General features: G+C 46.0%; 1 protein-coding gene across 1 annotated transcript; it reads left to right on the forward strand.

Moving 5' to 3' along the window:
• Positions 1 to 320: 320 nt before the first annotated feature.
• LOC143125525 (insulin-like growth factor 2) lies at positions 321 to 5446 on the forward strand. Its single transcript, XM_076287085.1, has 4 exons — positions 321 to 515; positions 880 to 1036; positions 2182 to 2336; positions 3159 to 5446. The coding sequence occupies exons 1-4, from the start codon at positions 441 to 443 to the stop codon at positions 3600 to 3602; spliced, it is 831 nt and encodes a 276-aa protein (XP_076143200.1). The 5' UTR covers positions 321 to 440; the 3' UTR covers positions 3603 to 5446.
• The last annotated feature ends 4314 nt before the right edge of the window (positions 5447 to 9760 follow it).

Raw genomic sequence — 9760 nt, forward strand, 5'->3', positions numbered from 1 at the left:
GCAGATGTTGTGGCGAAAGCTGTGTGATGAATTGAGTTAACGGTGAGTAATTTGCGCCGGCCATTCAGGGGGAAACGAAAGCAGCCTCTCTGAAGACTACTTTTTACAGCATTATTGTTTGAGGTAGCCTAGTGTGTATGGACGCGCTTCTGTGTGTGCGTACGCGAGTGTGCGTGTGTGTGCTCGAATGTGAGGAAAAGTAAAAAAGAGAGTTTACACCAAGAAACTCCACACATGCGCAGGGGAAACAGAATGGAGAGGGGGCGCGAGGGGCGGGTTCGGTATAAATTGCCTTTCGCTACCAAATTCCGTCTGTCGCGCGCGTACCGAGGCAGCCCGAACATCTCTTCTAGACACACATGCAGCAGCTCACACACTAACCCGATTGCGTGTGCAACCTCTTTGTGTCACACACTCACACTAACCCGTTCAACTACAGCATGGAGGAGCGACAGCACTGCGCACAACACGCACCGTGCAGCACCTGCAGGAGAGAGCGCAAAGCAAACTTAACGGTAAGCATAGAGCGCACGGAAACTGTTCCTCAAATTTGAATCTGTTGACTTTAGTCCCGACTGAAGTCTATTTTGGAATACATGTTCCGTGCAGTTGAAGTTTAACCCAACTCTGCTGCACTGTTATTTCAGTTTTTCTTCGATGTGTGATTGATGTTCTGTGGTTATTTATTTTAAACGAGTCTTCATATTTAGTGTATTTGGTTGGCCCTATACGGTTTTGCTGCACAGGGTACCTGTTGAAACCAGACAATTGAAGTTTTTGCCAATCCATACGCCTTGAAATCAGAAGATGCATTATCACAGAAACACCTGATGGAACACTGAAGTCTAATCACTGTTTGTTTACGTTTGCCTCCCGCAGATTAGAGGCGTATCGCCCCCCGGTCGATTTCTGATTCTGGCTTTGTCTTTGAGCTTGTCCATCGCCCAAGCTTGTGCATTGGCCCCGGAAACGCTGTGCGGCGGGGAGTTGGTGGACACGCTCCAGTTCGTCTGTGGAGAGAGGGGTTTCTACTTCAGTAAGTCCGTCATATAACGCACACAGCAGAACCACACTGTCTAGGTGATTGTGCAATGGCTTTCACACCTGATAACCGACGATGACGAGCCATTATTGGATCTTTCAGTGTAGAACTGGGACAGCTCTATTCCAACACACACACACGCAGCCCTCACTCTCACGTCTCACTCTCTCTTCCCCCCTGTCTCTGAGTAGCTTAAGGAGTGCATTGACACTCAGGAGGTTGACTTCTATGAGGATATTTGCTGACTGGTCAGTGCGTGAGACTGTGTGGTGTACCTGGTAAAGGACAGCACGTGAGGCAGTTGAACAGAATTGTGTGTGTTTATGGATGTGTGTGTGTGTGTGTGCAGTGATAGTATGAGTCACAGGTGGTTAGAACCCTGTTCTCAGGTTCTGACGGTGCAGAGATTTATCTTGGGCTCGGTTCCTTGTGTCCACTCTCGTGTCATACTTTGTTATGCCTTCACACTCTCTAGTCACCATCATCATTACACAGTTCACTCGTTCTCTCCCTACCTATCACACACATATGCATGTACACACGCGCACACACACACACACACACTTTCTCTCTCTATCTCTCTTTCTCTCAATGCCTTCCTCTTGTCTCTGTGAACGTCTCTCTGTTGGACTGTCCAAGCTTTTATCTTTATGTGTAATAGCCTTGTAGTCTTTGTGGGGGTCTCTCTCTCTCCCTTTCTCTCCCTCTCTGTCTGTGTATGTGTGTGTGTGTGTGTGTGTGTGTGTATGTGTGTGTGTGTGTGTGTGTGTGTGAATGTGTGCTCTGATGCATGTATGTTTGCAGAGGGAAGGTCAGCAGTGTTTCAGCCTTTCTTTTGCTGCAGTTCGACTCTTCTTGCTAAACACACACACACACAGACACACACACACACAGAAAGTCAGAAATAGAGAGAGAGAGAGCGAGAGAGAGAGAGAGAGAGAGAGAGAGACAGACAGACAGAGAAAGTGTGACCACACGTGCAAGAGAGAGTAACCTGTATAGTATCAAGACAGTGCAATCAAGAAACCTGTATAACATCAACAATTCAAAATCTAAATCTTATCTTAATCTCTCTGCATCTCCTTTCCTAAAAAGTCGTCGTGCACATGACTAATGGCCCCTCCCCCTCCTTCTCCCAGGCCGGCCTCCACGCCCGCGCGGGCGCTACCAGGGGGGCATCGTCGAGGAGTGCTGCTTCAGGAGCTGTGCCCTGGAGCTGCTGGAGCAATACTGTGCCAAGCCCACGGTCACTGAGAGAGACCTCAGTCGACACATCCTACCTGCTCTGCATGGGGTAAGACATACATTCATAGATATTGTACATACATTCACATACACATAGACATCCCATATACTCTCATATACATGTGGACAAACATGGACATACACCACATTCCTACACACCACACACACACACACACACACACACACACACACACACACACACGTGTCGATGGAAACATATGAACAAGGACATGGCAATGGGTATTCACCACTCACATCCACATGCATAAACACGCTGCATACACACACAAACACACACACACACACACACACACACACACATTTGAATACATTCATATGTGTGTCTATTGAAAACACACACCAACATACAAACAAAAACCCAAGCTCCCACACTCTGGCAGAAGACGTTTAAAAATATTGAATTTTATGCTAAAGTTGATGTTTACTCACGACCAGCCCCGCGCATTTCCACAAACATGTAACCATGGCAACATACAATAACGAAGTCCCATTGGCCAGCTATGACGATGATGTCATGTCTCAGTGCCCACTTGAGGTGTGTGTGGGAGGTTGTGTTCTGTTTGGCACCAGTATGTGTGAAGGCTCAGCAGTCCAGCTGGCAGAGGCTCCAGTACAAAACAAAACAAAACAAAACAAGTCCTCTCTTACAAAACAACTCACCAGCTGAACCTAATCAGGCAACCAGGGTGGAGTGGAAGCCCTGCCTTGTCCTTCCTGGAAGTGTTATGCCTGAAGGTGAATCCAATTGTTTTTGAGGTCTTTTTCGCAACAGCGCTGATGTATTTACAACTTCTCTCTCTCTCTCTGTGTGTGTGTGTGTGTGTGTGTGTGTGTGTGTGTGTGTGTGCAGGAAACAGTCCAGAGGCCGTACCCAGTGCGCTTTGCCCTGTGGCAGAGGCAGGCGGTCCAGAGACTGCGCCGTGGTCTGCCTGTGAGATCCCGTGCTCCGTTGCGACACCCTCAGCTGGCGCCCGGTGATCACATGAGAGACGCAACGGACGCAGCTCTGCGGCGAGCTCTTGGCAGGCGACGTCCTTCGGCCGCCGCCGCTGTCGGATCTAAGACGGACGGCGGCCGCCGCCAGCCTCTCGCTCTCACGCCGCAGGTCAACAGGCGCTCTTTTCACACGCTCAGCTCTCACCAAGACGAAGAGGGCGACATCATGGCGCTGCTCAGCAAGCAGCGGTCTGTTCACGCGCCCAGCACCAGTGTCCACGAGGACGCCCGCGTCCGACGACCCTTGTCCGAGTGGCTCAGCACACTGCCTCTTCACAAACACACTGCCCGCAAGTGAAGACCGCACAAAGAGAAACTTACAAAGGGAATGAACTGAGTGATAGTCACCCCAAACCTTCCTGCTATGTCTGAGGCACACTGACAACACACACACACACAAACACGCTTTATATCTCTGTCTCTCTCTCTCTTACACACACACACACACACACACACACACAAACACACTTTATATCTCTGGCTCTCTCACACGCACACACACACACACACACACACACACACACACACACACACACACACACACACACACACACACACACACACACAAACATACTTTATATCTCTGTCTCTCTTACACACGCAAACATTAACTGACACATATGCACACACATCTTCATGCTCTCTCCCCCCTGCCCTGTCTGATTGTCTCTCAGACAGAAAAGTGTGTGTGTTTGAAACAGACTTGACCGCAAATGTGTTTCCTGGCTGTCGTTGAGCCAGTCAAGAGAAGACGCCATTGACCCTCGGAGCTCCTTGCAATACAAAGGCGGCAACCAATGAAACCACACTAAAGAATAAGAATTGTGTTTTTGTTTTTTTTCACCGAGTGAGCGAGAGAGTGATGTTCGTGCTCCTGCACCTTTAGATAACCCGAAGAGGCACCCAAAAGCGACAGACCATTCGTGAAAGAAAAATAATTTGAGGAGGGAGTCAGTCTGGTCACTTCTGGTGCTATCATTGGGAGAGATGGACATGGGAGAAGAGGAGGCTTTAAAAAAAATGTGTTTCTTTTTAACTTTTTATCATTTTTACTGTGCTTTCCGTTTTAAGGAAAGTGGGACTTAAAAAAAGACGTATATAACAAGAAAAAAAAAAGCTTGATTTGTGGCTGAGCAAAGCTGGGAGGTCAGTGTTCCTTAGCATCGCCGAGAGGAATGACCATGGGGGAACCAAAGATTCACACATTGAGTGGACTGATGTGCATCAGACCTGAAAAGACTAAAGATATTAGCCATAAACTACATAAGCCACTGTATCCTGCACTACCTTCACAATCCTGCAAAGAAACCGTCACAGACATATCTGTTGTTTCCTTCTCTGTCAGTTTTTCCAGATACTATTCCTACTTAAGATGTACATATGGAAATGCTTAAAAGTCAAGAGAGGGGGAAAGCAATAATGTTATCAGTCATTCTATTCTTCTAGTACACAAATGCTTCAGTTTGAGGTGAAATACTTGAATCTGTTTAATTTTCCCACAGAATTCAGAAACATTACGTGGTGATAACTGTATTGAACATGCATTACAAAGATCAATTTATCATTGTTTAAAAGTATTAAGTATCTACTAATACTGTGGTACCAATGTCACAAGAGTAAGAAGTTTCAATGTCATTTGAATCACGTGAGGTGAAATTCAGTTTTCCATCTCTGTTTTTTTATGGAATGTCTGTTTCTGATGAGTCGTGCTCCGTGGAATGTTTTGAAGTATTACCTGCCCTTGAGAATCTCCAGCCTTTGGATCACTGCTTTAGAATGCATTTTTGATCATTCGAAGCCATTTTAAAGGAGGAGGAGTTTCAGCAGAATGGATTTTTTTTTCCGTTGTTTTTTCTTTCCTCTCCCTGGAATGAGCCCTCTGATGTTTCTCTGCTCAGACACAGGCAAAGCACTGTACAAAGGCATTATTTATTTTCTTATTAAAAAAATAAATATGATTATTAAATATGGTCCAAATGAAATACGTACTCGGCACCAATGCACAACTGTTGACAAGCCTCTTTTTTGTATGTTTCTTTTGTATCTTGTACTGCTTCGTTGTGTAGATGCTTTGTACCAAAAAAGAAACACAAAAAAGCATCCTCCTCTCCTTTTGGTTTTCCCCACTGAGTAAAGTCCAAGTGCCCTTTTAAAAGCTGTGCTGTGGCCTGGTTCATTTCAGACAGAGTGAAGATGTGTGTGTCAATAGCCTGAGCTTCCATCATCATGGTCTCAGGGTGCTCTATTGGATGGATGCAATGGGAAATAAGTGTGTGTGTGTATTTTTGCGTTATCGTGCTTGGTGTGTCTGTGTGTAGTGTGGATGTGAAGTGAATCTTAACATGTTGATTGTAAGTCTGTGTAAGTAAGTGTGTGTGTGTGGGGGGGTGTTTTCATGATACGTTACTTTTTAATCTGGATGTGGTGTGTGTGTGTGTGTGTGTGTGTTTTATCTGTGGTCTGTAATCTGGATGTGTTGAGTATGGCCAGAGTGGATGTGTTGTGTGTGTGTGTGTGTTTCATCTGTGGTCTGTAATCTGGATGTGTTGTGTGTGTGTGTGTTTCATCTGTGGTCTGTAATCTGGATGTGTTGTGTGTGTGTGTGTTTCATCTGTGGTCTGTAATCTGGATGTGTTGAGTATGGCCAGAGTGAAGTGTGGATGTGTTGAGTATGACCAGAGTGGAGTGTGGATGTGTTGAGTATGGCCAGAGTGGAGTGTGGATGTGTTGAGTATGGCCAGAGTGAAGTGTGGATGTGTTGAGTATGGCCAGAGTGGAGTGTGGATGTGTTGAGTATGGCCAGAGTGGTGTGTGGCATGTGTGTGGTCTGCATGAAAGAGCCTCCTCCTGTTAGAGTGGTCAGTAGTGCAGATGTAAACAACAGTGGACAACCTCAGCAGACACCACTGTGCACGACAGTGTCCCTAGCGCTTACACACACACACACACACACACACACACACACTCCACATCAGCTGGGAAAGTCATTATTGGACCCTCCCCTGAGTGTGCCTTTGGGGGTGAGGGTGTGGGATGGGGGCAGGGACAGACTAAAGACAGACTCTTCGTCAACAACCCCCCCCCCCCCACACACACACACACACACTCCTGCAACCCCAAGAGGGGAGAGGTTGTGGTGTGAAATAATTTTCATGCAACTGGCCATTTTTAACAGACCACCTAGAAAGAAAATCTTTACAAAATATCATGTCCCTATGTTCATAACAACTAGGCCCCAACCGGGCTGCTACTTGTAAGACTGTCAGTAGGCCAAGGTGCTGCAGCTTTGTGTGTGATGACGATGTCATTGATGTGTGTTTACTCAGAGAGAGGAACTCCATTCAAATGCTATGTCCTTCTGGAGCAATGCATCAATGCCACATAATAAATTACCCTGATGTCTTCATGCCTCGGGTAAGAGTGGAATAGCATAGGCAAGGAGCACTGACGCAAATACTCACATTACAAACCTGACTTAACACATGTCTTCTGAAAACATGAAAGACTGATATTTTTTTATGCAACAGAGGAAAAGTGCAGCAGGGGCAAGTTGCAGAGAGAGATGTAAGGAATTGGTCGCTAGCCAACTAGTGAATGTGCTTCCAACAGTTTAGAAGTCTTTTCAAAGTTATTTCAACTTCTACCTCTTGAAAGTAATTTACTAAACGTTTTTTTATTTCTAATCTCAGTGTTGCATTGCTCAGATATGTCCTTGATTTGTCATTGGCTTCTTCAGATGTTGTGATGGAGGACAGCAGGTGGGCTTCACATTAAGAGAGCTGTAGACAGTCCGATGGGCGGTTGGCTGCATGCCTTTGGACAGGGGGTAGACATTACACAGCCAAAAAGAGACAAACTGACAGGTATGTCATGATGGCATGGCAGATACGCTGGGACAACTCGTACCTGTGTATGTGTGTCTGTGTGTTGACCTTGTCCTCAGATTGCCGGAGCGGTGAGGGGTCAAAGGTCGTGACTGAGGCATGCAGCCCCAGTGGGAATGGCTGAACGAGGCTTCCTCTGACCCCTGTAGACAGTAGCCAGTGTGGTCTGGCGAGTCATGCCAAAAATCTCCAACTCGCAGCGTACAGGCACAGACAGGATGACTGCCAAGCCATGCTCCACTCTGATTGGACTAGATAGGCCTATAGACTCATCCAGGCCTGAGCCTACAGTCTGCTGAAGAACTCATGTGACTAGTAGCCATTTGAGAGGTGAGTTGTGTCGTGCCCTGTTTTCCTTTTAGTAGCCTGTGTAGCATCAGTGGCTATACAGAGCAGCTCTATCAGCTGTGTGGAGACGGCTGTGGGGCTGCTATTACATCATAATACAGACCTTGATGAAAGGCTGCTGTTATCTGAGCTCAATAGTCATTCAGTCCAGCGCCGTGTTGAGGGGCTGGGGGGGGGGGTTTGAGGCTCGGTCCGAGACCCTGCGTTGGTTTCCCCCATAGCAGTGCCTTCACAGGACTGTGTACAAACATCCGTCTGTTTCTGTGAGCACACACAGAACGGACAGCTTGACGACAAGAAAATGAAAGAAGAGAAATGAGCTGAAATGAGCTGAAATGAACACAAACTGTGTTGGAGTAGGATCACAGACTGTGCCTTTAATGATGCACTAATACACTAGCCCAGTGAGTACGCACATGTGGCATGAACTAATCAGGGTAATGATATGAGGTCATGACAGATTCAGAGCAGAAACAGAAGACGTCAGATGGCACGACTGGAGACCATGAAAGAAAAGATGGAAACCACTACAATGACCACGTTCCTTTGGATAGCATAATGCTTTGAGAAAACTAAACAGTCAAGAGATTTCCCACCAGGACAAAGTGGGAGTAATGTCTTGAACAGTGCGCAGGCCTTCAGTTTCACAGCAGCACTGGGTCGACTCCTGCTACATCTAATTTTAATTCACCTCAAAACATGTTATTATAGGCCATATATGACTTCTCCAAGACCCACAATTACACGCTCATATAACACATCGTGCAAGAGGGTGTGGCAACCTGCTGACTGAAATCGAAGATTAATTTTCCTCTCCATTCATTCAGGACGCTCACAACAGGTTGCTGCCCCAAACTGAGATGGCAGAGGGACGGAGGGAGAGGAAGTAGCCGCTCTCCACTGTCAACGCTCAGGGCAAAACTGGCAGATCGGTTTCCACGGGAAAAAAATACAACTCTTGTGTTGCTAATATTACTGAGATATGTTCCACTGGAGATGAATACAACTCTTGCGTTGCTAATATTACTGAGATATGTTCCACTGGAGATGAATACAACTCTTAGGTTGCTAATATTAGTTGCGCTGACAGTAGCCTAATATCAGTTTTAACACTCCTGGCTGCTGGGCTACTACCATTACAACAACAACATCATCAACAACAACAACATCAACATCATCAACAACATCAACAACATCAACAACAACAACAACATAAATATCTGCCAATATTGCTATTGCCATTGCCCAGTATTAAAGGTATAGTGTGCGATTGCAATGCCTAAGCAATATGGCATGAGTGCGCGTGGGGTTAGTAAGGGATATATCCATGGCTGTGGATTGGCCATAGGCACGAGGCCAGCGTAAATTCAGCTAATTACTCCCCAGTGTCCTCCTATCCTTTTAATGTGCATACTAAAACACTCTGGTGTTCGCTTTGCGCGCAGTTCTGGTTCAGTAAATTGGAACAAACATAGTGGTTCAAAATGCACCATAAACTATTCCAAATCAACACATTACTTGAGGAACATGAGTGAGGAAGGGATGAGTGTTATTTGATTGGCTGTTGAGATCAAACATCAACAATCTTTTGGCAGATCCGGGGACTACACCTTTATGTGTACCAATGCTACTAGAAATCCCATTTCTACTCTTGCTACTGCTGTTTCAAAAGCAATCATTTATTTCTTCTGCAGCTGGCGTCTGTACCCATGCAACACACTAACCACAAAAGACACACACAAAAAAACACACACACAAACACACTTTGCCAAAGCAACTGACATGAGACTGACATGAATGACAGTAAACATTAACCGCACAAAACACACACACAAAACACACACACACACACACACACACACACACACACAAACTGCACGCACAAACACACATCCTAAACTCATTACACAATAGTACATCACCTCGAGGAAGGGGAACAATACTTTGTTTGTCCTCTGTGGCGCTCCATAGATGTGTGGATTCCACTGTGGCTACCGCAGGATAGGCCTGCTCTGACAGGTTGCACTCAGAGTTTACAAATACTTCTGTGAAGCCTCACTGCCAGATATTAATTAGACGACTTCCTTCTGGCTGTTTAGAGAATGATTCTGACGCTTCATAAAAAATGTGGTTTAAGGACATGCTCGCCTTCCCCCATCACTCCTTTACTTGATCTTCTTTTGATCTCTTCTGATCTCTCTGGCTGTCACAGTTAGTTCATCAA

This window comes from Alosa pseudoharengus, unplaced genomic scaffold (genome assembly GCF_046254945.1).
Source record: "Alosa pseudoharengus isolate Yale_2024_CS ecotype anadromous, Long Island Sound unplaced genomic scaffold, YU_APseudo_1.1 YU_APseudo_1.1_scf_16, whole genome shotgun sequence".
Classification (NCBI taxonomy): domain Eukaryota; kingdom Metazoa; phylum Chordata; class Actinopteri; order Clupeiformes; family Clupeidae; genus Alosa; species Alosa pseudoharengus.

Coding starts and splice junctions, on each gene's coding strand:
- LOC143125525 (XM_076287085.1), top strand. CDS start 441: ATGGAGGAGCGACAGCACTGCGCACAACACGCACCGTGCAGCACCTGC. Junction 516..879: donor AGCGCAAAGCAAACTTAACG/GTAAGCATAGAG, acceptor TGCCTCCCGCAG/ATTAGAGGCGTATCGCCCCC. Junction 2,337..3,158: donor TCCTACCTGCTCTGCATGGG/GTAAGACATACA, acceptor GTGTGTGTGCAG/GAAACAGTCCAGAGGCCGTA.